The sequence below is a fragment of the Malus domestica genome, chromosome 11 (assembly GCF_042453785.1).
Source record: "Malus domestica chromosome 11, GDT2T_hap1".
NCBI lineage: Eukaryota > Viridiplantae > Streptophyta > Magnoliopsida > Rosales > Rosaceae > Malus > Malus domestica.
The window spans coordinates 3037318-3064421 of record NC_091671.1 but is presented as its reverse complement, the minus strand read 5'-3'; the positions used below and the strand labels follow the sequence as shown (position 1 = coordinate 3064421).

Genomic DNA, 27104 nt, shown 5'->3' with positions numbered 1-27104 from the left:
ATAAAGGGTAAAATGAATAGTACCAGGATTGACTTTTTAGTGTAAAAATGTGGTTTTTCGTTAAAGTGAACAGTACCAGGTGCTTTTCGTTAAAGTTCCCTTTTTAATGTGCATTTTAGTTTGGAAATTTTGGACTAACTCTTTTCTTGGGTATGGACTATGTCTCCTTGCACATTATTTTAGAATAATAAGGTCATCTCCAACCAAAGGAGAGCCAAATGGCTTCCTTTAGCCCTATAACTCTGCAAGAAATTATATTTTAATAAATAGTGCTAGGTTATATTTTATACCATCTTCAACCGAGGGGGCCAAAGGACTATAGGCCAAATATAGCCATTTGACAAAAATCCATCTCCAATTGAGGGGACCAAAGGGCCATAGGCCAAACATAATTTATTATTTTAATTAAATTAATATGGTTAATTAAGTTAAAGGATAAATTACATAGTAGTCCCTCAGGTTTGAGGTCTATTACAACCCCATACAACATCTTTAAAACATTTCACTTTCATACCTCAAATACTATTTTATTTCAATATAATGCATTTGTTAGATTTTCCATCCATTAATCCATTAAATGCTGACGTGTCTGCCAAATGTGTGCCACATGGCCAAAAAAATTATTTTTTAATTATAAAAAAAAAAAAAAAAAAAAAAACCCAAACCCAGATCCCATCACTCCCCCTAAACGATTATCCCTTCCCCAGATCCCCCATCCCACCCCAGCGATTATCCCTCCCCCAACCCCCCCTCTGCGACCAACCTCACCGTAGCGCCCCCCAACCCCGCGACCCACCTCACTCAAGCCCCCCTCCACACTACCTACAGCCTAGAAAAAAAAAATCCATCTTCCTTTCCCTGCAACCCAAATTCCATCTTCCCCAATAGGTATGGATTTAAAGAGTGGGGTGTGTAAATGAGGGAAGAGGGTGGGTGCGCGGTGGGTGCGAGGGTGAGTGCGGAGGATGACGTGGAGGATGGGTGTGGTGGGTTTGGGAAAGATGGGAGGGGGGAAGAAAGGAGTGGGTTGCAAGGAAGGGGGGTCGGGGAAGATGAAGATGAGTTTTTTTTTTTCCTCTCTCTTCTTCTTCTTCTGGGTTGCAGGTTGCAGGTTGGGTTTTTTTGGGGGGGGGGGGGGAGGGAAGGAGGGAGGGAAGACGAAGTGGGGTTTGGTTTTTGGTTTTTTTATTTTTTATTTTATTTATTTATTTAGAAGATTAAGGTTTTTTTATTTAAAAAAATTATTATTATTTTTTTGGCCACGTGGCACAAATGTGGCAGCCATGTTAGCATTTAACGGATTATTTGATGTAAAATCTAACAGATGTATTATATTGAAATAAAATAATACTTGAGGTATGAAAATGAAATGTTTTAAAGATGTTGTATGGGGTTGTAATAGACCTCAAACTTGAGGGGTTACTATGTAATTTACCCTAAGTTAAACTACTATATTAAAATAAAGTTTTTGGACATATTTTGATTGTCACTTGTCGCCAAATGAATAAGCCTCTAGATTTCTTATATGTATATAATCTCAATAAATTTTTTGATAGGATTTCGAATGATACGTGTTGCTAATGTGAGTAACTCTCCAGAATTCTTATCTTTATGTAATCTCAATAATTTTTTGAATAGGATTTCAAGTGACATGTGTCGCTAAAGTGAGTAACTCTCCAGATTTCTTATCTTTATGTAATCTTAATAATTTTTCAGACATAATTTAGAGTGTCTCTTGTCAAGATGTAATTGGTTGTGCAAATTTTAGATAGAATTCTTATCTACGTGACACTTCTTATCTTCAGCTTTCAATGTTGTAAGAATGGTGTAGGTATTTACAAGAAAAAAAATTAATTAATTAATTATTTTTAAATTCGTCCAAAAAAAAAATTCTAATTCCAACAGTAACCTGACGTTAGCTAGCTTTTGCTAGCTGGCGTCATGCTGATGCCAAGTAGCCGTTGACATTCAAATGAGTTGAGATGGAGGGCTGGCAAAATGTCAAGCTTGACATTTTAGAGCTGGAGAGCTAGCAAAATGTCAAGCTTGACATTCTGGCGCTGGAAGGCTGGCTTGGTTTGGGGGTTGAGGCTAGGTGGGGCCCACAAGCTCTTTGGCTTAACCCTCGGTTGGAGACAGTTTTTCATGCCATTATGAGCTATTTTTAGCCCTATGATCCTTTGACCGTGTTAGTTGGAGATAGCCTAAATGGTTAATTCTCAACCATTCACTCATGAAAAATAATATTCGGGAGCATTTCCAATGGAATTAAAGACCATTCAATACCAAGAGGCCCAAATTCCAATAGATCTAATACACAATAGGCCCAATGAAAATTTGGCTAATCAGCTTAAACAAATCTCAGAGTCCTTCTAAGTAGATTGTGCAGTTGATATACTCGCCTTCTTCTCTAACCACCAAAGACGGAACATGACGGAAAAAAACTGTAAAAGCTGAAGCAAGTAACACAGCACCAACACCCTTTCCCGGTAAGTGCTTCTGTGGGTTTGCCTTGTGTTTGCATTGAACTCCGATCCTTTAGTTCCTTGTGTTTCTGTTTGGGCCCAAAATAATAGTTTGGGCCGAGTATAGAATCATTCTCGGCCTGGAAGTAGGGGTGGGTTCAAAAAACCGAAAACCGAAAAAAACCGAAAACCAAACCGAACCGAGGCTGAAAAAAACCGAACCGAAAAAACACCGAACCGAAACTGTCAAACCGAACCGAACCGAATCTGACCGGTTCGATTTCGGTTTTTGAGGTTCGGAAACCGAACCGAACCGATATATATATATTTAATTATTTTTTAAAATATTATAAATAGTTTAGTCATACAATCATAACAAAACATACCTTGTTGCTAAGTTGGTTTCGGTGAACCTTTTAAAACCCCAGCGCACGGGTTCGAACCTCCAGATGTCTGAGATGTTTTTTAATTTTTTTGGAGAACTTAACAAAACCCTTTAACCCTAGCCACTAGCAGCCATACCTTTTCAGATTGATGTTTCATTCCCTTCCTCTCTCTCTCGTTCCCTGCCTCAGCCGAGCCTCCTCTCTCTCTCGCTCTGTCTCTCTCGTTCCCTGCCTCTTCTCCTCCAGTGTAACCTTAACCCACGGCGGCGCGACCCTTTTCCCTTATCCCTCTTCTCTGTACTTTGGAGTCTGGACCCTCTATCCTTCCTTCCCAACTCCGTCGCTCTTCCGCTTCGTCTTCTTCCTTCACAGCGACCTGCAAGTTGCGTGTGTGGAAACCCTCATGGTTTGATCAGGAAGTACGGCCTCATGTGCTGCAGGCAGTGCTTCCGCAGCAATGCCAAGGAAATCGGCTTCATCAAGGTAAAGGCTTCGAGAACCCTTAGCTACTGATTGTGTTCTGATTCCGTTTACTGAGCTGAGATTACACCGTTTCCACAATGTAATTGGGTTTCATTTTTCGAACTTTTTGTTTGCAGTACCGTTAAGTGGCTGATATTCAAACATTGCATGAGTCGATGATTTGGTCCAAGATGAGTACTAGTAGTAGTGGTTTCTGAGTTCTCATAAACTTTTAAGAAGATATTTTTGTTTTAGCTGATCTGCTATTGAACTTGAATTGGTTGTCAGACTTAAGAATATTTGTTATTAATGAAATCGTGTTTCTAGTTTGCTATTTGTATAAATGATATGGAATCGTGTTTCCAATTGGTCTTAGATCTTTGATTTTGCATTGATTGCCATGATGTATGTTTATAAATTTATACAACCATGACATTGGAGCCATCTCATGACCCGTCTGTATTTTTGTGTGTGCCAGATATCCATTCAAACAAGCACTTCAGCTGGTTTAGAGCAAACTTTGCCATGGATCTTTTATCATAAGGTTATTGGAGTAACAAACTTTTTCCTTTTCGTGGAAGGGAAGGCTGCATCCCCCAAAGTATCTAAAAAATCTGGTAAATGTGTTATTGCCAGTTAACTAGCTTGAAATGAGGATCTGTCTAGCGTGTTTTTGGTTTTACCTTTTTGTTGTTGTTTTGAATTAATTGAATATAGTCTTCCTTTGCCACCTCAATTCTAATGAGAAATTTACTGGCTCTTGCAGATTGAGCTAAGACGGGCATATAATTGCGAAATAATGCTTACTAAAGTAAAAATCCCTTTGCCTGATTTGATGGTAAGCTAAACCTAAATGGACATGTTTTCTTGTATATCCTCAACAGTTTGAGTTAGTCTGTGGTTCTATAAACAAAGAAATGGGAGTTAAATACAGATTAAGTTACAATTTCAAAACTTCAAATACTAGCAAGTAGTGGCTGTTTCTTTGCTGAAAAGATGCATGATGTTGGGGTTGTTTTGCATTTTTTGGAGGAAAAAAAAAAAAAAAAACCGAAAAAAAACCGAAACCGAACCGAAAAAACTGAACCGAAAAAAAAACCGAACCGAAAAAAACCGAAAAAAATTTGGGCCGAACCGAACCGAACCGAAATTTCGGTTTGGTTTCGGTTTTGGCAAAAAACCGAACCGAAACAAACCGAACCCAGCCCTACCTGGAAGGCCTTGCGACAAGAATACCATGGATCGTTTAGTACGTGGGCCTCCAAACCTAGGTCGGCTAGGTCATAACGCAAGAAGTCGAGTCCTAATGCAATGAGAAGTCTCGGCAAGACCCGGAAGCGAATCCGGCTCGGTTAAGGACTAGGTTCACAATCCTGGTGAAAGTAGGACTGGTCGAGTTGGTGCTGATCAGGAGAAGAAGACCTAGTCCGAGTAGGTTTTTAACTCGACCTTGGGGGGAGCCGTTGCTATAAATAGAAGAGACTGCGCATCATTCAAGCCCCCTGCAAATCAATACAAAACTGCCCTGCGCAAACTCAACAACTTGAGATTTTTTTCTTTCTTTTTCGCTGACACATCTTCCGTTGGCATCAACAGCACTGTGAAAGCAACCGATGATATCTTAAGTCGGCATAGATAGCTCTGTCACCGTAGAATCAGCCTGTCTCGCAGCATCTTCTGTTGGCATCAACAGCATTGCGGCGAGGACGGTTGATTACCTATCCAAGTCTCGGTCGAGAAGGATTTCTGAATCCTTATTGGTCGAGGTCATCTCATCAGCCTTCTCGGCAAAGTGAGGTGTTACAGTTATTACATTCGGCACATTGAGAGCCGAATTTGATATTGAACTTCGTAAGAATAGTAACCTTGTCTTCAGGTTCGAGAGCCCAAGAGGCCGAGACGTGTTCCTTTCTCGGCCACAATCGCAAGACGCAGAAGTCAGTCGCGCACCCAACGCAACATCAACAAAATTTACTCCTCGGCCGAGCTCGGCCGACGAGTTGGCACGCCCCGTATTCACCGAATGACATAGTTAGCTTATAGATTACTCGGCCTGCGCGCCACGTAGGCTTGGTAGTTTATAGGGTCAACAGTTTCTTATAATTGTGCGGGCTTAATGTAAGAAAGGTTGCTTCACTGATGGATTGAGACTTTTTGAAGGAATGGAACGGGAAAACTTGTCACCTACGCTGGAAACAATCACTACACTGATCCATGGAGCAGGGGTTGTTCGAAATCCAATCAAGGCACGGCAGTTATTTGATGATATTCGCTTGAGAAACTTGCTTCCGGACATTGGCGCTTATAATGCTTTTATGAGTTCACTTATTAGATCAAGACATCTGAAGTCAGCGATCGCCTTGATGGATGAGATGGAAGAGAATCATATTGAGCAGGACAATACGACTTACCACACCGTATTCCCTGGCTTGATGAGGACATCTGATATTGAAGGCGTTTCTAGGCTACATCACAAAATGGTTGATAAAAGTTTCGTGCCCAAAACACGAACGGTTGTAATGACATTAAAATTTTTCTGTGTAAACCATCAGCTTGATTCGGGTTTGCATTTGTGGCGATACCTAGTGGAGAAAGGATATTGTCCTCACAGTCATGCATTGGACCTTCTGGTAACGGAATTGTGCTCACGGGGTAGGGTAAACGAAGCTTTTGAGTGCTCCACACAAATGATGGAGAGGGGTAGACATATGAGCGAAGCATCGTTTCGGACATTGGAAAGCTTGCTGCTTCAGGAAGGTGAGATGGACAAGCTGAGGAAGCAGAAGCAGATGATAAAGAAATTGCAGAACGTGTTGCGCCAAGTAAAAGGGCATACTATTGCTGATCCTGCACATTCAGACAGAGAGTTGTAGGGATGTTTATTTTTATGTCTTCTCAATGTACCGAAGTGATATCATCCATGCTTTAGTCACAAAAACAATCACTTGGTCTAAAGAGACAATTTTAGAATTTGCTTTTTGGAGGCCAAAAGCACTTTTGATTGCGATTTACAGAAAAATTTGGAAGCACTTATGGCTCAAAGAAGCGCTTTATAGAGAAGCACATGTCATATGTTTTTTTTATAAAGGGGTGTGATATTCACACACCCTATTTTACTCACACACTTTTTTAATTTTCGACTGTCAAATTGGATGAATTAAAGAAGATCAACGAACAGAAATTAACAAGGGATGTGTGGATAGCACACCCCTTTATAAATCGCTTCAAGTGGTTTTCTATTAAGTACTTGGATTTTAACAAAAATTTCCGCTTGTTTATAATTAAAACACTTATAACAAAAGTGTTTATGAGCACAATCGCCTTCTAGAGCGAAAATCTCAAATGCTTATGTGGACACAATGCACTTGAGATCGTGTGTTCAGTTTCTCTTTCTCCTTTAAATTCTTCAAATTATAAAAAGGGAATTGTTATTGACACTCCAAAAATCTCATTTCACATTCCAAACTTTCTATAATTAAAAAGAAAAATAACACTTATAAGGAATGTTATATAAAAAAACAAGTCGGGTTAAATTTGACTTTTCATGTAACATAAATCCCCCCTTTGTATGGGGTAAATAATGAGGAAAACTAATGAAATGAAAAGGGTTTGAAAACTTTGAGTTTTAACGATAAGGACAAAATAAAGAATAAAGTGAATAGTACTAATATTGACTTTTTAGTGTAAAAATGTAATTTTTTGTTAAAATGAACAGTTCTGAAGCGTTAAAGTTCCCTAAATAATGTTCTCCATTCAAAAACTCTAATCTTTATTCCTCTCGTAGCTCGCAACTCTCAAGGCTCGTACCTTTCCCTTTACCTCAAATTTTCCCGAGAAAATCCGATTCCGAACGCAATGGGTTCGAAGTCGAATCCCGGCCATTCTCACTCAGGCGACGGCGCCAGCCCTGGGTACGTCTTCCCTCTCCCTCTGTATCTCTCTCTCACATACACCCACGCCCAATTTAGCTGGGTTTTTCTTTGATTCCTGTATTTTATCATTATCCAAGCATTGGGGCATCGTTTGCTGCGTTTCCTCACTTTTGCTAATTTTTGTGTAATATTTGATTCGTAATTCGCAGAAAGATCTTCATTGGTGGATTTGCAAAAGACACTACATATGGTATGTCCTCTTTTTTTATGGTAAATATTAACAATATTTTAACCTTTTTGTTGTGTTCAGCAAAGTAAATTAGCAAGGTTGTTTTTTTTCTTCTCCTTTTTAAGAAGTAAATTTAAATTCGGGTTCAGGCATTGTGCGGCGAAATTATGTGGCATGAAATTTAGTGAAGTATATAGAATGCTGATGGCGAATTTATGGTTTTCTAATTGAATTTGGATGGTTTTAGATTATTTTTTAGCTTACTTGCCATATCTTCTGAGATACGAGATTATTGACTTTGTATGGTTTTAGATTAAATTTGATTCATCATTTTGTTTTGCTACTGATGTGTTGCGCTCTCTTTTGTTCTATTTGCTTCGAATCAATAGCTACGTTTACCAAGCATTTTGTTCAATATTCTTAATAGGGTTTCAGGGTATCCGAGTATTTATTTCAGAAATCGCAGAGGTAGTGAACGGTATGGATGATTGGTTTAGAAAGAATTAGTGCTATACCTTTTCTTGTGGTGTCCAATCTTGTGACTTTTTCCTAATTAATCTTGGATCAAAAAATATACGGCAGATGTTGAAATCCGGTGAAAGCATTCTTCTTTGTATGAATTGGTCGTCTCTTTGAATTTATGGGTGTAGCTTAAATCCAGAGTGTTATGAGAGTTTGGATTAATCGTTACAAATCATGAGTCCAAAATTAGTTTAGACCAATTTAACAGTTTGTTCGTGCTTGTAGCTTATGAATTAGTGTGTGTAATCACTGTGGTGTTATTATTTTTGTGAATTATTATTATTTTTTTTTTAGAAGAATTATTTTTGTGAATTATTATTCTACGTGAAGTGGTTCATGTGTTTTCAATACTAGTCCTAGAACATTAGCCATAGATTGCACTGTTATAGCTACTTTCCATCTTACCACTCATACTTGTAATTGTTTTGTTTTGTCTCTCATTAGGTTACTGGACTTTTAACTTTTGTTTGCTTGGACATCCAGGATATTGAGGTATCAGTGAGCGTTTCCAAATGGAAATTTCAAATTGCCGACTCAGTTGCGCTTGTCATTAAGTTCAATCAAGGAGAGAATGCTCCATTTGACGAGACTAAAGATATCCAATCAGCTTACTGAAATTCCTCAAAAGCTAAATTTTTCTGTCATTAACGCCCTTAAATTATCCAGCCAAATACATCCGTTGTCAGAATCCAGCATTGAAATTGATACAATCACCAGAATAATTAACAACCATCCTTACCCTGATCAACCACTTCAACCGACTCTTCTCCAGCGCATCCCACCACAAGTTCTTTCCACCAGTTTTGTGGAGAACGTTCTTGGTCACCTTTTCGCAGCCCATTCCAATGGTCTTAAAGCCCTTGAATTCTTCAACTATTTCCTCAGTCATTCCCAGTTATGTCCAAGCTCAGACGCTTTTGAAAAGATGCTGCACATCCTTACCAGGATGCGTTATTTTGATAAAGCGTGGGAGTTGATGGCAAAAATAAGCAGGATGCACCCTTCCTTGCTTACCCTTAAGTCAATGAGCATCATTCTGTCAAAAATAGCAAAATTCAAATCGTATGAAGATGTCCTTGAAGCATTTGAAAAATTGGAGAATGATATTTTCGCTGAGAGGAAGTTTGGTACTGATGAGTTCAATGTACTCCTCAGAGCATTTTGCACAGAAAGGCAGATGAAAGAGGCACGTTCAGTGTTCATGAAGATGCGTTCTCGCTTTCCACCCAACACGAAGACCATGAACATTTTGCTCCTAGGGTTCAAGGAATCAGGAGATATTACTGCAATAGAACTCTTCTACCATGAACTGGTTAAAAGAGGCTTTAAGCCAAATAGTATAACTTATAACATTAGAATTGATGCTTACTGTAAAAAAGGTTGCTTCGCTGATGGATTGAGACTTTTTGAAGGAATGGAACGGGAAAACTTGTCACCTACGTTGGAAACAATCACTACACTGATCCATGGAGCAGGGGTTGTTCGAAATCCAATCAAGGCACGGCAGTTATTTGATGAGATTCGCTTGAGAAACTTGCTTCCAGACACTGGCTCTTATAATGCTTTGATGAGTTCACTTATTAGATCAAGACATCTGAAGTCAGCGGTCGCCTTGATGGATGAGATGGAAGAGAATCATATTGAGCAGGACGATATGACATACCACACCATATTCTCTGGCTTGATGAGGACGTCTGATATTGAAGGCGTTTCTAGGCTATATCACAAAATGGTTGATAGAAGTTTCGTGCCCAAAACACGAACGGTTGTGATGATATTAAAATTTTTCTGTGTAAACCATCAGCTTGATTTGGGTTTGCATTTGTGGCGATACCTAGTGGAGAAAGGATATTGTCCTCACAGTCATGCATTGGACCTTCTGGTAACGGGATTGTGCTCCCGGGGTAGGGTAAACGAAGCTTTTGAGTGCTCTACACAAATGGTGGGGAGGGGTAGACATATGAGCGAAGCATCGTTTCGGACATTGGAGAGCTTGCTGCTTCAGGAAGGTGAGATGGACAAGCTGAGGAAGCTGAAGCAGATGATAAAGAAACTGCAGAACATGTTGCCCCAAGTAAAAGGGCATACCATTGCAGATCCTGCACTTTCAGACACAGAGTTGTAGGGATGATCTTTATTTTTTATGTCTTCTCAATGTACTGAATTGATATCATCCATGCTTTAGTCACAAAAACAATCACTTGGTTAAAAGAGAAAAATTTAGAAGTGCTTTTTGGTGGCCAAAAGCACTTTGGGTTGTGATTTACAGAGATGTTTAGAAGCATTTTACAGAGAAGCACATGTCATGTTTCTTTATGAATCACTTAAAAGTAGTTTTCTAATAAATATTTTTAGATTTTAACCAAAAATTTCGTTTGTTTATAATAGCACTTGTGACAGAAGCGTTTATGAGCATAATCGCTTTCTAGAGCGAGTATCTCAAACCGGCATGTGGAAAGGATGCACTTGAGATCGTGAGTTCAGTTTGTCTTTCTACTCTAGATTGTTTGAATTATAAAAAAAAGTTAAATAAAAAAACGAGTCGGGGTAAAATTGACATTTCACATACACATAAATCCCTCCTTTGTATGGGGGTAGATAATGTACTCCAGTCAAAAGCCCTAATCTTTATTCCTCGCGTCGCTCGCAACTCTCGAAGCTCGTACCTTTTCCTTTTCCTCAAATTTTCCCGAGAAAATCCGATTCCGAACGCAATGGGTTCGAAGTCGAATCCCGGCCATCCTCACTCAGGCGACGGCGCCAGCCCCGGGTACGTCTTCCCTCTCCCTCTGTATCTCTCTCTCACACACACCCACGCCCAATTTAGGTGTTTTCTGTTTGACTTTCGAGAAGATTGGATCTTTCTGAGAAAATAAGATTTTATTTTATCTTTATCTTTTTTAGCTGGGTTTTTGTTTGATTCCTGTATTTTATCATTATTCAAGCATTGGGGCATCGTTTGCTGCGTTTCTTCACTTTTGCTAATTTTTGTGTAATATTTGATTCGTAATTCGCAGAAAGATCTTCATTGGTGGATTAGCAAAAGACACTACATATGGTATGTCCTCTTTTTTTTTTTTTAGTAAATGTTAACAATTTTTTTACCTTTTCGTTGTGTTCAGCGAAGTAAAATAGCAAGGTTGGATTTTTTTTCTCCTTTTTAAGAAGTAAATTTAAATTCGGGTTCAGGCATTGTGCGGCGAAATTATGTGGCATGAAATTTAGTGAAGTACATAGAATGCTGATGGCGAATTTTTGGTTTTCTAATTGAATTTGGATGGTTTTAGATTATTTTATAGCTTACTTGCCATATCTTCTGAGATACGAGATTTTGCTTGGTTAATTGACTTTGTATGGTTTTAGATTAGATTCGATTCATTGTTTTGTAATTTGTTATGTTACTGATGTGTTGCACTCTCTTTTGTTCTATTTACTTCGAATCAATAGCTACGTTTACCAAGCACTTTGGGAAATATGGAGAGATAGTGGACTCAGTGATAATGAAAGATCGCTTCACCGGTACCCCTAGGGGCTTTGGGTTTATAACCTACGCCGATCCATCAGTTGTTGATACAGTTATTGAGGAAACTCATGTTATCAATGGAAAGGAGGTAAATTAGATGTTTAAGTCTGCATCTTTGTCTGGTTTATTATAGATATATCTTGCTCATGGATTGCTGCAATTACTTTTTTTTACGCAATTTAATTTTATCTACAACTTTAATTATATGTGGATAATGCAGGTTGAGATCAAGAGAACCATTCCGAAAGGTCAAGGGCAATCAAAGGATTTTAGGACAAAGAAGATATTTGTGGGTGGCATTCCATCATCCGTCTCTGAGGGTATGCTTTTATGTTTTATCCTGCCTTCTGTGTTTTCAACTCGGAAGGCTGTTGGTTTCCAATTAGGCTTGCCAAATTAAGCTTGTTTGCACTACCGTCTTCGTTCCTTTTACTTGGTTTGCTAAATTTGTGCAGATGAGTTGAAAAGTTTCTTCTCTGAGTATGGGAAAGTGGTAGAACACCAGATCATACGAGATCATGAGACCAATCGGTCTCGAGGCTTTGGGTTTGTAATTTTTGACAATGAGGAAGTTGTAGATGAATTGTTATCTAAAGGAAACATGATTGATATGGCGGGTACCCAGGTGAGCTTGTTTAGATGGTCTCTGGGTAAACAGCATGTATACAAAATCCTTTTTGACATGGAGCATCAATGTTTGCATCCTCCTATTTTGTTAAATCTATGCATTAAAGGGTTTCTAACTTTCGTTTCCGTTAGTTATTTTAATAATTCAAATTAGTTGTTTGGAACTAATTTTGGGTGGAGGCTGTTTCAGGTATAGGTCTTCTCAGGAGAGGGTGATCACAGTAGCTCCATTTCTAAAAACCTAGGTTAACTAAGTTGCTTTGTTGTAGGTGGAGATCAAGAAAGCTGAACCAAAGAAAGCCTCAAATCCACCATCTGCTCCTGCATATGGTAGCAATTCTAGGGCTCGTTCTTTTAATGATGGCTTTGGTGGATATGGCAGTTCTTATGGTGGTTTTGATGGAGGGTTTGGCCCTGGACCCTATAGGACACCAGGTGGTCTTGGTGGTAGATATGGTGGTGGTTATGGCTACGGTTATGGTAGCGATAGTGGCGAATTTGGCAGTGGTTATGGTAGTTTTGGCAGCAGTAGCTTAGGTGGCTATCGTGGTGAGTCTTCTCTTGGTTATTCTAGCCGCTTTGGACCATACGGTGGTGGTTATGGTGGGGGCTATGGTGCAAGTGGTTTAGGTGGTTATGGCCGTGGTGGTGAAGGCTATGGAAGTTACGGAGGTTCAAACTATGGTGGTGGTGGCTATGACTCTTATCCTGGTGCTACTTATGGTGGAGGAGCAGGTGGACCATATGGAAGGGGGGGATATAATAGCAGTAGTCGGTACCACCCCTATGGAAGGTAGAAATAGAAGGCGATAGTCGCTACCATCCCTATGCAGGATAGTGATGAAGGAATTTCGATGCAGTTGCTTAAGCTTTGCCCTAGAAGTTTCACACAGGTTGCTTAGATTTGTGTCTGGCACTCGGTTAGGCACTTTCTTGGAACTGCTAGAGACTCCCTATCGTTGCAGTTTGGGAAACTTTTATGGCCAGAAGAGTTTATTAGTCTATTTCTATGTTGTATGGTGTAGAAAAACTTTGTAGATTGAAACACTTGGTGTCTGCTACCAACGTCTTGTAGTGTCGTATTATGGAGTTTATTACAATCTAATTAGTTATCTAGATAGATGCTCCATGGTTTAATTTATCTGCTTAGCTGAGCCTGTGATGTTCGCGTTAGCATTTGGTCACTTATAATTTGATGCGTTGATACGATTATTCGTGTTTCCTGTCCAGGGCTGTAGTTTGTATGTGCTCATTCATTAGGGTTCTTGTGAGGAATATATAAATTACCAAGATACATGATTTTAATCTAGTTGAGACTTCAGGGGCGTATGTTTTTTCGTTAAGATTCTTTACCATGTGAGCGATTTCCTCATTGTATTTATCATATTTGAGCTTGACAGTTTGTCCTAACTCTTTGTTTTCAAATTTCTTTTTGTGTTTCTGATGGCTGTGTATTTTTCATTGGCAATGAGATTCACTCGGGATCTTTGTGTCCAGAGCCATGGACCGAGAGATCCGAACCATTCAAGAGAGAGATTTGGATTGTTCAAGTTTTTGAATTTTTGTGAAGTGTGTATGTCCGGATCTTTGGACATAGAGATCTTGAGTGGATGTCAATCCCTTCGATTGAACAATGTGATACATTTAACTTAGTAATTCCTTATATAATTATATTTACCCTCTTATCTCTGGCACTCTTTTTTTCTTGGCTGAGGCAATGTCCCTTGTTATTTTTTTTTATTCTCTGGCCGAATGACGCCATGGTCCAAAATTCCTGCCGAATTTCGAGTTAATTGCCTGGTGTGCTAGGCATGGTTATTTAGCATTGTGGATCTTGTTCCAAAGCATCCCTCGAAGACAGGATTGAACTTTGGCCAGTGGGCTAGGATGAAACTAGCCACAAGGCTGTTGTTACGTAGGCCCTCCGACTCGAGAAATTTCAGTGTAATCGGAACAAAGGATTGTATAGAAAGACGAGTTAAAAAATGAAATCTAAGACAAAAAGACAAGTCAATTTGGAAATTTAAATGTAATTGGAACATGGTATTACACAGAAAGTCGAGCCAAAAAAAGAAATCTAAGACAAAAACACGAGCCAATTTGGAAATTTCAATGTAATTGGAACACGGTATTGCACAAAAAGACGAGCCAAAAAAAGAAATCTAAGACTAAAACACGAGCCAATTTGAAAATTTCAATGTAATTGGAAACGGTATTGCACAAAAAGATGAGCCAAAAAAAGAAATCTAAGACAAAAAGACGAGCCAATTTGGTTTAGAAAATAGAATCATATAGGTGATTTTAAAAAATAAGGAAAACTAATGAAAATGATTTGAAAATTTTGAGTTTTAATAATAAGGATAAAATAAATGGTAATGTGAATAGTAACATGATTGACTTTTTAGTGTAAAAATATGTTTTTTCGTTAAAATAAACAGTATTGAAACATTTTTGTTAAAGTTTCCTAAAAAATATTCTTTTTGTGGCCAAGAAAAACAATAAAATATTAGGAAAATTAATGAAAATGGCTTGAAAGTTTTGAGTTTTAATGATAAGGACAAAATAAAGAGTAAAGTGAATAGTACCAGGATTGACTTTTTAGTGTAAAAATTTGGTTTTTCGTTAAAATGAACAGTACCGGGTGCTTTTCGTTAAAGTTCCCTAAAATATTTTGTTTCATTAGACAAAATTTACAATTATGACAACAAAAATAAAAAGATGAAAATTAAAAATAAAAATAAAAACATTAGAAATATTCGCAGAACAACGTGCGGATCCTCGAACCTCACGAAACACTGAAAATTGGACTCTCTCTCCTCTTCTGCTTCCTCAGTCTCTCTCTCTCTCTCTCTCCTTTTCTCTTCTCTATTGCCGGCGATTCAGCAAGTGAAGTCCATCACAGTGAGTGATGGGCGGCGAGTTACGCTACGAGATCGCACAAAATGCCTACATAAAGCTGGTGCTCCACGCTCTCAAGCACAAGACCTCTGCCGTCAACGGCATCCTCCTCGGCCGCGTCTCCCCTCAGAACGACGTCGTCGAGATCACCGACTCCGTCCCTCTCTTTCACTCCCACATCGGCCTCCTCCCCCAGCTCGAGATCTCCCTCATCCTGGTGGGTCCCTAAATCCCTTCTATCTCTCTCTCTCACCACTTTGTTCCTCTAGGGTTTCAGAAACTCCAATTTGGGGTTTTCCCGGGAGACAAATGGTGCCCTGTCTCTGTAATTTGATTAATTTGATTGTTGTGATTGAATTTGGACAGATAGAGGAGCACTTTGCTGCTAAAGGAGTGAGCATTGTGGGGTATTTCCACGCTAACGAGAGGTTCGACGATCACGAGCTCGGTGGCATCGCGAAGAATGTCGGCGATCACATTTATCGCTACCTTCCTCAAGCCGCAATTCTTTTGGTATGCAATTCATCAGTCCATCAAGTTCTGTTTGTGTTTTTTGTTAGTCTTTTTGGTATAGGTTCTTATTTTTGTCGACATTTTATCCATTTCTAGCTGGATAACAGGAAGCTTGAATCTTTGTCGAAGACTAAGGACCGTAGCCCGGTAGTGCAGGTCGGTATCTTTTACATTTTTCGGTTATGGAAAAGCATGTATCTTCGGTTTTTTATGATTTTATGATATGGTAAGTGTACGAGTATATTTGATTGGATGAACTGCTTGTAGTCTGGGTTTAGCTAAAAAGTCTGAGAATTCTATAGGTATCGGTTTTAATGCTTTTCTGGCTTTAAATTAGAGTACTGCTTTGGAATTGTTGACGATGGATGTTGATAAACGTGTGAAGTGAACTATATATGGCATGAAAGATGGTTTGGGAGCTAAAATTATGTAGTTTGTGCGTTTACGAAGTTTCTAACATGCTTTTTTCAACACTTCCAAGACTGGATAGATTGATGGTAGTCGTCTCACTCAAATATAATGAATTAAATAAGGGTAAACTCGACGATAAAGTTGTTTGTCAAGTGGAACACCACCCGTGTGATTGGAGGTCAGTCCTAACCTAAATATAAGGTAGATGAGGCTTTGGACCTTCTTGATTAACCCTCTTTTACAACTTAAGAGCGTAGAATGTATTCTCCTAGGTTGGGCTGGTCATGTTTCTTAGGTTAAGCTAGTAAAGTTTTTATTTTTTTCGCGAACTGAGCTGACAAAGTTTTATTAGTCATATACGTTGCCATATTTCTCTCCCTTGCTCCTTCTTCCTCCCTTCCTGTTGTGTAAATACACCATTTAGTTTTCTTTCTTAGTAACGATATAATTTAGCGAATGTACATTTTTCTGGTTTCATAAGCTTTTGCTGAAATTTGGTAATACCATAATTCACCTACTTTCTACAAAGCATCAATCTTTTCCAGTTGCTTATTTATGATGTATTCTACATTGTCTGTGAAAATCGTATTGTCCAGTTCCATTTTGTTCTCTTCATTAGAAGTTTTAATAAAATCTCTGTTTACTTACTACATCTTGAAGAGGTTCTTTGGAGCATCTTTTTTGGACTCCTTACCTTATAGAGTTGGTTAAGGAATTTGCAATCGTCCTTAATGTTCTTCGAGTAACGTCACACATGAAGTTCAATATTATTATCCTTTCGGACTCCATCTTCTTTGACATGTTTTTTGTCTTAATGTTAATCTAATCTCGTATTACATGGTTTGTTAGTTGCAGCATAGTTTTCCCTTGATTCTCCCTCCTAATCTCGTTCAAGTTTTTGACCTTTATTTTTCTACCTTTTGAAAAATCAGATCTACACGAAGGATGCGTCAAGGACTTGGAAGCTAGTTGGATCTGATGGAAACCAGTTGACCATCAAGGAGCCATCAGCAAATGTTGTTCTACTGGATTATATCTCAACTGAAAAATGGCAGGATGTTGTAGATTTTGACGATCACCTTGATGACATTAGCAAGTGAGTGCAATACACCACTGTCCATGTTATCTTATCTTCAAGCAATTTTAGTATTGAAACTGATGTCGATTGGAATTACGTATGACAGGGACTGGCTGAACCCAGAACTATTCAAGTAAAACCTGCCATCATCTTCGGCCTTTGGTATCGCAAATGGCTTCATAGTAAACTCAGTTTCTCATGCTGGGTTTAAGAGGACACACGTGACTTACAAGAGAATTCAGATAGATTGACCTTACTTTCATTTCTTTCTTGTTTGTAAGAAATTTTCGAGATGTAAAAAACTGGATATCAGTTATCTTCTCATACTTTTTACCTTCGACACCAAAGGGTTTCAGTATATGGTTGGTTGTGGTATTGGAACAAAAATGTCAATTCAGTTTTGCACCTGAAGTTATCTTTCCTTTACATCAAATTATATTTTTGACTGGGTTTACAATGTTATGCTGTTAGAATACTGGGTGGAAGAGTTTGTCGTGTACGTATCATTTTCGTGACGTGTACGTATCATTTTCGTGTAATATCCGTTATCTTAATGTGTCGTGTTGTGGTAAACTCGTTATTTTAATAGGTGATTCGATAATGACTTGATTTGTTAGTGGCTCGTGTTGTTTCATTTTGTGACGGGTTAATGGATCATTCAAGAAATTTTCATGTCTAATGTTTAGATCTGGCAAATGATATTTTATTAGATTCTTAACCCGTGGTCTGATAGTGACTAGACTCGTTAAATTATTTTTAGTGGATGATCCAATAATGATCTGACTCGTTAACACGTTGACTCAAAATTTGTTATTCTCATGTTGTTTCATGTCGGATCAACGGGTTGTGCTAGCAATTGCGAGGCCTAATATCCAGTACACACATCACATTAGTTATCCTTTCTTTTTAGTACAACGATGTATTTTATACTAAGAGGAGAGGAAGTTTGGTTAAGCCACATAATGGGCAACCTAATTTAGTATCGAATTCGTTATCCACGAAATTCAAACACAAGACTTCTCACTTACAAATAAAGAGGAATACCACTAGATCGTTGTACCAAGTGACATCACATTAATTATTATTTGTAAGGAAATTATAGTTCAAGTGGTCAAAAACATTTACACCTGCACTCGAGTGTTAGGTTGGTGATGTCGGGTCTTGACATTTAACATTTCGTAGTCTATAGGCTCCCCCAATTTTGTGAACGAATTTCTGATATATCATAACGATATATTAGTAGATAACATGTCAATAGCAATCGACGTTTTTAAAACCAAATGCCAAACCCCCGAAGCCTTAGAAGCGCCTTATATAAAACCCAAGGCCGACGCTTCAGAGAATCAGAAGTGAAGAAAAACCGTTGAAAGGCAACGACCTTTTGAAGAGTCTCAATGCTTTCAACGGTCACTTGCCTCCATCTTCCTCCTCTTAACCACAATACAGACTCTCACTCTCCCCAAACCCTCACAGTAACCCACCTCCTCCACAGCTTTGCCTCCCCATCCGAGCTCAAACAACTCCACGCCCACCTCATCAAAACCAACTCTCCTCTCACTTCCCTCCCTCCCTCTCGAATCGCCTTCGTTTGCTCTCTCAACCCCAGCTTCTCCTATGCCCGGAAACTCTTCCAACATCTTGAAACCCCCGAGACGGAAGCCTGGAACTCGTGCCTGAAAGCCTTCGCTGAAGGCAACGACCCCATTGATGCAATTCTGCTTTTTAACCAGTTGCAGAGCTTTTGTGTTTCGCCGGATAGTTTTACGCTTTCTTTCGTTCTGAAGGCGTGTACACGTTTGTTGGATGTTTCCAAAGGCAGAGGAATACATGGGTATGTAGAGAAACTTGGGTTTCAGTCGAATTTGTTTCTGATGAATATGATTCTGAATTTGTATACTTTGTGTGGCGGAGAGCGAGATGCGCGGTTGGTGTTTGATAAAATGCCGCAGAGGGATGTTGTGACGTGGAATATAATGATAACCCAGTTGGTAAAGAGGGGTGAAATTAAGGGGGCGTATGACTTGTTTTCGCAGATGCCCGGTAGAAGTGTGAGGTCATGGACGTTGATGATTTCGGGGTTTGTTCAATGCGGGAAGCCTAAGGAGGCTATTGGTTTGTTTTTGGAGATGGAAGAGGCTGGCGTGAGGCCAAATGAGGTGACCGTAGTGGCTGTTCTTGCTGCATGTGCTGATTTGGGGGACTTGGATTTGGGTGGGAGAATTCATGAGTACTCGAACCAAAGTGGGTTTAGCAGAAATGTTCGTGTTTCCAATACTTTGATTGAAATGTATGTCAAATGTGGATGCTTGGAGGATGCCTGTAAGGTTTTCGATGGGATGAAAGAGCGAACGGTTGTTTCATGGTCAGCGATGATTGCAGGGCTTGCCATGCATGGACAAGCTGAGGAAGCTTTGGGACTTTTCTCTGAGATGATTGAGAAAGGCATGGATCCGAATGATGTAACCTTTGTCGGACTGTTGCATGCTTGTAGCCACATAGGGTTTGTGGATCAGGGTCGTGAATTCTTCACCAGCATGACTAACGACTATGGTATAGTTCCTAAAATTGAGCACTACGGTTGCATGGTTGATCTTTTGAGTAGGGCAGGGCTCCTTCAAGAGGCTCACGAGTTTATCATTAACATGCCTATCAAGCCCAATAGCGTCGTATGGGGAGCTCTCCTTGGCGGATGCAAAGTTCACAAAAACATTGAACTGGCTGAAGAAGCAACAAAGCACCTTTCTGAATTAGATCCACTTAATGATGGATACTATGTGGTTTTGTCAAACATTTATGCAGAAGCACAACGGTGGGAAGACACAGCGAGAGTGAGAAAGTTAATGAGGGATCGAGGTGTGAAGAAGACTCCCGGCTGGAGTTCAATCACACTGGATGGAGTAGTTTATGAGTTTGTTGCCGGGGATGAAACCCATCCGCAAGCTCAGGAGATTGTCCAAATGTGGGAGAAACTAGTTGAGAAAATGAAGCTGAAGGGTTATGTGCCTAACACCTCGGTTGTTCTGCTAGACATAGAAGAGGACCAGAAGGAAAAATTTCTCTATCGTCACAGCGAGAAACTAGCACTGGTTTTCGGGTTGATCAACACATTACCTGGAACACCAATTCGAATTATGAAGAATCTTCGTGTTTGTGAGGACTGTCATGCTGCTTTCAAACTTATATCAGCAATTGTTGATAGGGAGATTGTTGTACGTGACCGGAATCGGTTCCATTGTTTCAAAGATGGTTCTTGCTCCTGCAAGGATTACTGGTAAGAGGATCTAGACTCCTAATTAAGAACATTATACGGTTCAACTGACATCAATGGATTCTTTTTTTAGTTTTAAAGCATGATTTGCATCTATGGCTCCAAATTATGAAAAATAAACAAACTATTTGATTGCACATGACTAAAACTTGTCTGCAAAGTAATTCAAACTAATTAACTAAACCGCTACATCTTTCCGAACCAGCCATGATGGTGAATATCATCACCATCGTCAAAATTTGAGCAACTGGGCTATGGTTTGCTACGTTCTAGGATGATTTTGAAGCATATCTTAGAGAACTGGACACCCTTTAGTCTCTATCCCTGGTGCGGTCGGACACTTGGCTGACGGACAATGGTCGTCTTGTTCCAGACCGCACCACTTTGGACCCATAATATCCCTGGATTGGTGGGTGACATATAGGATAACTGCTGTAAAGGCCATACCGGCATCCAAAGCAGCTGATAGGATGTAGTTATGCCTTGCCCAGCACTTCTTGTACTTTCTGTAAACATATAAGTTGAAGACTAGTCCAATTGCAAACCATAACAAATTGTTTACGGCTTTCGCTGGTGGCAAACAAGCGAAATCTGTTGCTAAGCTATGAAACGGTGGACCAGTCGAGGGCAAACGAGCCAATTCTGAGGCCCCTGAGGCCGGAACCAATCTGTTGCGCGGTGATGGAGTCCTTCCAAATCCAACAGACGAAGGAGAGTGCTGTTAGGGAAGGGAAGAAGAAGCTTGGGACAATGTAGTAGTAAGCAAAGCTGCTTATGAAAACAATGAGGAAGAATTGCATCTCGTTCTGCCTCCTCTGGGTCTCTTCTCCCTTTCATGCAATGCCTGCTATTAATTCACATTTTATAAATTTAGTCAATTCAAGGAGCGGGAATCGAACACATAACTTCGGAAAGTAGGTTTAGATACTCTTAACTGCTTGAGCTATGTATGAGCCCATTTTGCTAAAATTGATCATATTTGAAATATGAGAAAGAGGATGGAAATTGAATAGGCACCTGAATAGAGAGACTTGAACCTTATAGAGTCAAAGACACAAATCTAACTTTGGAAAACATATATAACGGGATCCTTATATGCTATGATTGGAAATTTTTTGACATAATGTAAACTTGACATTAACGACTTCATCGTGTATATTTCCTATAGTACTGTGCATAACAAAACGTCGCCCATAACGATTTGGGGAGGGAAAAACTGAATATACTGGACCTTGAGTTTAGGCGTGAATGCTACTAACCATTTGAGTTGATAGCCCATTTGAGTTGCTAGCCCATTATTTAGTCGGTTCATATTTGATAATATTATGTTGTTACACTATCATGTCATTGTCGATTATATGCCGCTTATTTCAGAACTAAAAGTTTGTTTGCATCCACCAGTTTCAAATTATGAAAACTATAAACAACTTGTTTAATTACAGAAGACTAAAATCTCAGTTTGTAGCTGCAAAGGTGATTCAGACTAATCACTTAACTGTACAGATTCATATATTTCATTACCAATCTGCCAGAATTGACCTATATATATGATTTTGCACAATTACATTGTCACACATTTAGGGTTTAGAGTTTTGATTTTTGAATCATATCTTAGAGAACCGGACAGCCTTTGGCAACTACACCTGGCGCCGTGGGGCACTCAGCCAACGGACAATGGTCATCCGCTTCGAGACCCCACCAGCCGGGCCCCATAATATTCTTGGATTGAAGGGTGAAATACAGAAGAACTGCGGTGAAGGCCACACCAGCATCCAAAGCAGCAGATAGAATGTAGTTATGCCTAGCCCACCACCCCTTGTACTTTCTGTACACATAAAAGTTGAAGAAAATCCCAACTGAAAGCCATGTCAAGTAGTTCACAGCCCTAGCAGGCGGCATGGAGCCTGTCGCCCCTAGAATTATCGGCATGTTTATGAGCTTAATCCACTTCTGGTTGGGGAATTTTTTGGAGAGGAACCAAATCGGAACAGGTGCAAGCAAACCAATGAGGAAGAACCAGTTCATTTCCGGGTAGACACCTTTGCCTGCGAACATCCTGAGGGGGCCTATGACCCCCCATATGATTGAAGCATTGTAGAACACATCATCTCCCGGGCATGTCCACGGACTTCCCGTTGGCAGCTTCGCTGGATCACAGATGTACTCGATGCTTGTGATAAGCCACCAGGATGTGCCAAAGTAGACACTTGAAGCTACTAGCGTTCCAACTAACTGAAGAAGCAGATAAGGGGAAAAATAGGTATAAGTAATTAGTTATTTCACAAATAGGGTCCGTTTGAGGAGCTGAAAACTGAAATGGTTATCAAACCAACCGTTAGTTAATGCGATTAATGCAATTAAATTACCTGCACAACAAACATGGACTTAGGAGGGATCTTCATATAGTGGCCTAATTTGAAGTCACCAAGAAAATTGAGTGCCTGTGACATACTGATATATCCATAGGTCTTGAAAGCCACATTAGCAACAGGCTTCCCCGGATAAATGTACCCAATGAGTAGCTCCGTGATCACATTAAGCCCTGGTTGCTGCAGAACAAACATAATCAAACGAGAAATTGGAATTAATCTCGACATGCTTCGAAGAAAATTTACATTGCCGGTCCCAAGCCCGGATAAAGGAGGAGGGGGAGGGCGTCAGGTAGTCGACAACCGGCATTCCATGATCACGTCGAATCCTTATGAGATGAAAGTACCTACCTGGTTCGTTGTGGCTTGAATAATGCCGATAGGTAAGGTGAAAAATAGGGCAATGCCGCAAGCCATTAAAACTCCCCACCATGGAAGTTGGAGCTGCTTTCCGAAACCTTCGCAAGTAAAGATAGCAAGAGCAACCATTGAAACAAGGATGATTTGAAACCACCATTGAGGCACTGCATCGTAGTTCTTCTTCATCAGTCGGGTGTGGATGTCACCGATCTGATCTTTCACTGCACTAGTTGTCTTTTTCCACATCTTCCAGATTGTTCTGCTCATGTATATATGTCACACGAAAAAAATGCACAATTTATTAGCTCTAAAGTAATATTTGCTCAGTTGACGTTAAAAATGAAGAGGTCGCACTTGGTGCGATGGCAAGTGCCTTCGTCCATGAGTGGTAGGTCTCGGGTTCGAGACTTGGAAGCAGCCTCTCCATAAATGGGGTAAGGCTAGCAGACATTCACCTCTCTCAGACCCTGCGTAAAGCGGAAGCCTTGTGCACTGCGTACGACCTTTTTTAGTTGACGTTAAAAGTGACGTTGGAAATGCGTTTAATTACCTTCCGTGGAAGAGAGCAACGTGCGAAATAGTAGCCGTCAAGGTGGCAAAGCTCAGTCCATAAGAGAAGGCAAAGAAGGTACTGAGATAGAGTTTACTGTAACCGTTGTACCCTACCATGTTAATGTCGAAATTTTTCTGATCCAGTACTCTGGAAATGTTATAGCTTTGGCCGGTGGAGTCGAAGGTGTGAGACGTAATGATCGGAAACTTTTGAGCATCATAGGCATTGTTCCAATAAGCAATGGGGGTAACAATGTAGACAATCAAGACAAAACCGATTAAGATGTTAATGGTTGCGAATCCAGGCGTGGCCAAAGGGCTGCCTAAGAAACCGGCAACGGTGGACCAATCAAGGCCAAATGAGCCAATGCCAAGGCCATGCATGCCGGAACCAATCTGTTGCGCGGTGATGGAGTCCTTGTATATCCAGCAAACGAAGGAGAAGGCGGAAATGGAGGGGAAAAGAAAACTCGGAACAATGTAGTAAGCAAAGCTGCAGATGAAAACCATGAAGAAGAACTGCAGCCTGGTTCGGCCTCCCTTCGGTCTCTTTTCCTTTTCGTGCAGTGCCCTGCCATTCAAGTCATAAGCGCTTCCATTAATTACAGAAGAATCGAAGAAATGCTGTTCAATTTTAAGTGGATAAACCGGTTCAATAAGATACCTGAAAAGAGAGACTTGAACAAGATTTGAAGGCCACCACATGTAAGGAGAGTCAACAAGGTATTTTCTGAAAAGGCCAGCCCATCCATACCCAAGCATCTGAAAAGTTTTCACACACATTCCAAAAAGTATGAATTCACAGCACGGTTACACAGTTACCAAACAACACTTGTCACAAATTAGCAATTGGTGTCCAAATTTACCTGAGTGGTTTGTGCTAACAAGAAGGCAGCTGCAGGATGCATTGGTCTGTGGTAGAAAGCCATGACAATCGTGATAATGTTAACAGCGTAAACACTGTTCGATCCTGAGTTGGCAAATATAGTGATCAACACATGTTCTTTCAAGTTGAAAGGCCCCGGATTCAATGAAAAAGACCAATTTCTAAACGGAAGTCGGATTCTTCTCTTCGGAAGAGTAGCAGCCATCAGCTTCCCAAGAGGCAGGACAAGAATTTGCGCTGAGACTGAAGAAACGTAGAGCTGATTCTGGCGATACCCGAAAAACTGGTTGACAAAGGCAAGAACTGAGCATGAAATGATCCCAAGAACCCATGTTCGAAACGTCAAGGTCGGCTCTGAAGGGTCATCCGTTATTGGAACTGTTAGCCTCACTTGCTCTATTGGGCTGTCATTCACTTCATCATCTGATGCATCAACAAAATTGGCAACAATATTGCAGATTAAAATTTGCAAAAACTACTTGTTCTTGGAAGATTTTGCTAAAAATATATAGATCCCATTTCTTCAAACTTAAGAAACATTTCAAGAAAGTGAAAATTCTCATGGCTCTCAACCCTCTCTCTCTTTGACATCTGTTCAAGAACACATTTTTGGCAACTGCATATAGATTTTTTACATAAAAATGCAAATTTATATACCAAAATTGAAGAAAGAAAAAATTCATAACTCCCTGAAATCTAATATAATCTTTGACGTTTTCCAGTTTTGCATAAACATGTTGAGATTAATAAATCAGATAAGATTAATTACTACTGGGTTAATCAGAGGGACTTACCAATTACATCAACATTTGATTGCAGCTTTCCTTCATGAGGAACTCCATCCTCTACATAAGTACCCATCTCTCTCTCTCTCTCTCTCTCTCTCTCTCTCTCTCCCCCCTTATACTAAGAATGCCCAATGCAAACCCCTCAATGGCTGCAAACTCAAAACACCAATTTCACAAAGATGCAAACTTTCTTCTTTGTTTGGTCAAATTTTGCAGTTCACAAGCTTGAAATGGAGAATTTAGAAATAAAAAAACCAATGCTGGTAGTTTCTTTTTCAAGAAACCGTATATTCTTCTTTTCTTTTGCCCTCAGTTTTCTGGTGTGTGTGTAATTTTGATGATGGTTATTGTGTTTATATAGCATGAGTAACTTGATTAAAAAATGGACTTGCACACAGTGGATTTTGGAAGGCTTCTAAATATATGTTCTTGGGCATGCAGGAATCTTGGACAAATCTTCATGTGCAGTGCAGGACATGACTGCTTCTTTGTTTTTTCCCCTAAAGATTAATACAAACAACTTACAACCCAACAAACAAGAAATTTTTCGGTGGAATTCAGGCGTAATGTTATTAGTTTATTCATTTTATAACAATTATCTTATATCTCATAACATATTAAAATTATTTGCTCTTTCGTTTTATCACATGTGAATTAGTAATACAATTCTCCTCATGCCCCTAAGAAACAAGCTTCAATACGAGCATCTCGACCATGTCCCACCTACTGGTTTGCGGCAACCTCATTGAATACTCTCTCCTCTAACCTCATATTGTCACGCTAGAAAACTTGTCTGTGAAAAAAAAAATAAAGTAAGAAAAAGTTGACATATAGGATTGTGGATATCTCGTCCAAAAAAACGGATTGTGAATATCTGCAGTGAACATTATTGATTTTGTCCAAAATAATGCATGTGAAAGATGGACAGTGGAGCAGACGTGTGATGACAATGAGAGCTAGATATGGACTCCAATTTTGGGGAGAGGACAGCTAATTGAAATAAAAAAATGCAAAATTAAAATCAAAGGTTGTTGGAAAATTGAAATTATTATGGGGACTAATTGAGAGCTACTTATAACTTCCAAGTCAATAGCTTCGGAAGATGGGAATAATAATTAGCTACTACGGTTTGAGGAATTGAGATTTTTTCCGCCAGATTTCTATGTAGTGGACGGATCTGGATATTTATACTATTTATTTTAAATTTTATGAGTCTCATTAGTTTATTTCATTGACTCATCTTACATAAATTAAGAGTTCAAAACTCTTTTTCTCTTTTTTCAATAATCTGAATTTTCAAATCTTTGAACTCCTGACAGAATGATCCATAAAGGATATGAGAATTGAAATTTGAGGTGTGAATATTCAAACGTGGAAGCTTTCTTGCCTATCATTCAATGACACATGGGAAGGAAGGGAAGGGGGATTGTCATACTTTATCTAGAAGGACATATAAATATATGCCACTTTATTAATTTTTTTGACCATTGTCACATTCACTAGCTTCAAATAATGCATGAATAAATTATTTTTTATGCAAATTAATGCAGACTAGTTCACTATATACAGCTTTAACTTGATTTTATATAGCATATACAATTTAAGTTAGGTGGCAAAAAAGTACAACTTAAGAACTATTTAGTATAGTAATTTCAATTTTCAATATTTGGAGTGCAAATTTTATGGACGATACGTATTTTACTAAGGGTATGTTTGGAAGTACTTTTAGACAGATAAAAAATATTCTTTGACAAATTTAATGGGTTGTTGATTGCGTTTTGACAAAAATACTTAAAGTTTCTTATAAGTCATAAAAGTAGTTTCTAAAAAGCATTTAGGACCTTCTTTCGAAAGCCTTGAAGTGGTTTCCATAAAGCACTAAGAATACATGGAAA

The 27104-nt window shown here is 39.3% G+C and overlaps 6 protein-coding genes and 2 long non-coding RNA genes across 9 annotated transcripts; 7 read left to right on the top strand and 1 right to left on the bottom strand.

Annotated features, from left to right (window-relative positions):
• The first annotated feature begins 3192 nt into the window (after positions 1–3192).
• LOC139189715 (uncharacterized) lies at positions 3193–3642 on the top strand. The gene is made up of 2 exons (XR_011573571.1): positions 3193–3334; positions 3451–3642. It is a non-coding gene; the product is annotated as an uncharacterized lncRNA (long non-coding RNA).
• Positions 3643–3788: 146 nt separating this feature from the next.
• Positions 3789–4267, top strand: LOC139189716 (uncharacterized). Its single transcript, XR_011573572.1, has 2 exons — positions 3789–3930; positions 4080–4267. It is a non-coding gene; the product is annotated as an uncharacterized lncRNA (long non-coding RNA).
• Positions 4268–5475: 1208 nt separating this feature from the next.
• LOC103429920 (pentatricopeptide repeat-containing protein At3g61360-like) lies at positions 5476–6186 on the top strand. The gene has a single exon (XM_008368049.1). It carries the CDS (start codon positions 5476–5478, stop codon positions 6184–6186), a length of 711 nt encoding a protein of 236 aa, XP_008366271.1.
• A 938-nt stretch (positions 6187–7124) lies between these two features.
• LOC103429846 (pentatricopeptide repeat-containing protein At3g61360-like) lies at positions 7125–10232 on the top strand. The gene is made up of 3 exons (XM_008367970.4): positions 7125–7224; positions 7395–7435; positions 8420–10232. Exon 3 carries the CDS (start codon positions 8508–8510, stop codon positions 10059–10061), a length of 1554 nt encoding a protein of 517 aa, XP_008366192.2. The 5' UTR covers positions 7125–7224; positions 7395–7435; positions 8420–8507; the 3' UTR covers positions 10062–10232.
• On the top strand, positions 7169–13395 carry LOC103429844 (heterogeneous nuclear ribonucleoprotein 1). Of its 2 annotated transcripts, none has more exons than XM_029087971.2 (6): positions 7169–7224; positions 10954–10994; positions 11384–11547; positions 11680–11779; positions 11915–12084; positions 12356–13395. In XM_029087971.2, exons 1-6 carry the CDS (start codon positions 7169–7171, stop codon positions 12881–12883), a joined length of 1059 nt encoding a protein of 352 aa, XP_028943804.1. In that variant the 3' UTR covers positions 12884–13395. The 2 variants fall into 2 exon arrangements, with proteins under 2 accessions (XP_028943804.1, XP_008366190.3); XM_008367968.4 differs by lacking the exon at positions 7169–7224 and adding an exon at positions 10536–10706.
• Positions 13396–14826: 1431 nt separating this feature from the next.
• LOC103447188 (ER membrane protein complex subunit 8/9 homolog) lies at positions 14827–17397 on the top strand. Its single transcript, XM_008386366.4, has 5 exons — positions 14827–15201; positions 15351–15497; positions 15594–15653; positions 16841–17004; positions 17093–17397. The coding sequence occupies exons 1-5, from the start codon at positions 14995–14997 to the stop codon at positions 17121–17123; spliced, it is 609 nt and encodes a 202-aa protein (XP_008384588.2). The 5' UTR covers positions 14827–14994; the 3' UTR covers positions 17124–17397.
• Positions 17398–18248: 851 nt separating this feature from the next.
• On the top strand, positions 18249–25840 carry LOC103429849 (pentatricopeptide repeat-containing protein At5g66520-like). Its single transcript, XM_008367974.4, has 2 exons — positions 18249–20257; positions 25651–25840. Exons 1-2 carry the CDS (start codon positions 18381–18383, stop codon positions 25718–25720), a joined length of 1947 nt encoding a protein of 648 aa, XP_008366196.3. The 5' UTR covers positions 18249–18380; the 3' UTR covers positions 25721–25840.
• On the bottom strand, positions 21739–25656 carry LOC103447191 (oligopeptide transporter 1-like). The gene is made up of 7 exons (XM_008386368.4): positions 25216–25656; positions 24402–24844; positions 24200–24297; positions 23534–24106; positions 22975–23242; positions 22621–22803; positions 21739–22486 (listed from the first exon to the last, which is right to left on the bottom strand). The coding sequence occupies exons 1-7, from the start codon at positions 25280–25282 to the stop codon at positions 21866–21868; spliced, it is 2253 nt and encodes a 750-aa protein (XP_008384590.2). The 5' UTR covers positions 25283–25656; the 3' UTR covers positions 21739–21865.
• Positions 25841–27104: the final 1264 nt, after the last annotated feature.

What these genes read in the sequence shown, in the direction of transcription:
- LOC103447191 (XM_008386368.4), bottom strand. Translation starts at nt 25,282, where the DNA reads ATGGGTACTTATGTAGAGGATGGAGTTCCTCATGAAGGAAAGCTGCAA. An exon ending in ATCAAATGTTGATGTAATTG is followed by an intron (nt 24,845 to 25,215) that starts GTAAGTCCCTCT and finishes TTGATGCATCAG; the next exon opens with ATGATGAAGTGAATGACAGC. An exon ending in GTTCAAGTCTCTCTTTTCAG is followed by an intron (nt 24,107 to 24,199) that starts GTATCTTATTGA and finishes CTTGAATGGCAG; the next exon opens with GGCACTGCACGAAAAGGAAA.
- LOC103429844 (XM_029087971.2), top strand. Translation starts at nt 7,169, where the DNA reads ATGGGTTCGAAGTCGAATCCCGGCCATTCTCACTCAGGCGACGGCGCC. An exon ending in AGCAAAAGACACTACATATG is followed by an intron (nt 10,995 to 11,383) that starts GTATGTCCTCTT and finishes TCGAATCAATAG; the next exon opens with CTACGTTTACCAAGCACTTT. An exon ending in TCCATCATCCGTCTCTGAGG is followed by an intron (nt 11,780 to 11,914) that starts GTATGCTTTTAT and finishes AAATTTGTGCAG; the next exon opens with ATGAGTTGAAAAGTTTCTTC.
- LOC103429846 (XM_008367970.4), top strand. Translation starts at nt 8,508, where the DNA reads ATGCTCCATTTGACGAGACTAAAGATATCCAATCAGCTTACTGAAATT.
- LOC103429920 (XM_008368049.1), top strand. Translation starts at nt 5,476, where the DNA reads ATGGAACGGGAAAACTTGTCACCTACGCTGGAAACAATCACTACACTG.
- LOC103447188 (XM_008386366.4), top strand. Translation starts at nt 14,995, where the DNA reads ATGGGCGGCGAGTTACGCTACGAGATCGCACAAAATGCCTACATAAAG. An exon ending in TCGAGATCTCCCTCATCCTG is followed by an intron (nt 15,202 to 15,350) that starts GTGGGTCCCTAA and finishes GAATTTGGACAG; the next exon opens with ATAGAGGAGCACTTTGCTGC. An exon ending in CTCAAGCCGCAATTCTTTTG is followed by an intron (nt 15,498 to 15,593) that starts GTATGCAATTCA and finishes ATCCATTTCTAG; the next exon opens with CTGGATAACAGGAAGCTTGA.
- LOC103429849 (XM_008367974.4), top strand. Translation starts at nt 18,381, where the DNA reads ATGCTTTCAACGGTCACTTGCCTCCATCTTCCTCCTCTTAACCACAAT. An exon ending in TGCTCCTGCAAGGATTACTG is followed by an intron (nt 20,258 to 25,650) that starts GTAAGAGGATCT and finishes TTGGGCATGCAG; the next exon opens with GAATCTTGGACAAATCTTCA.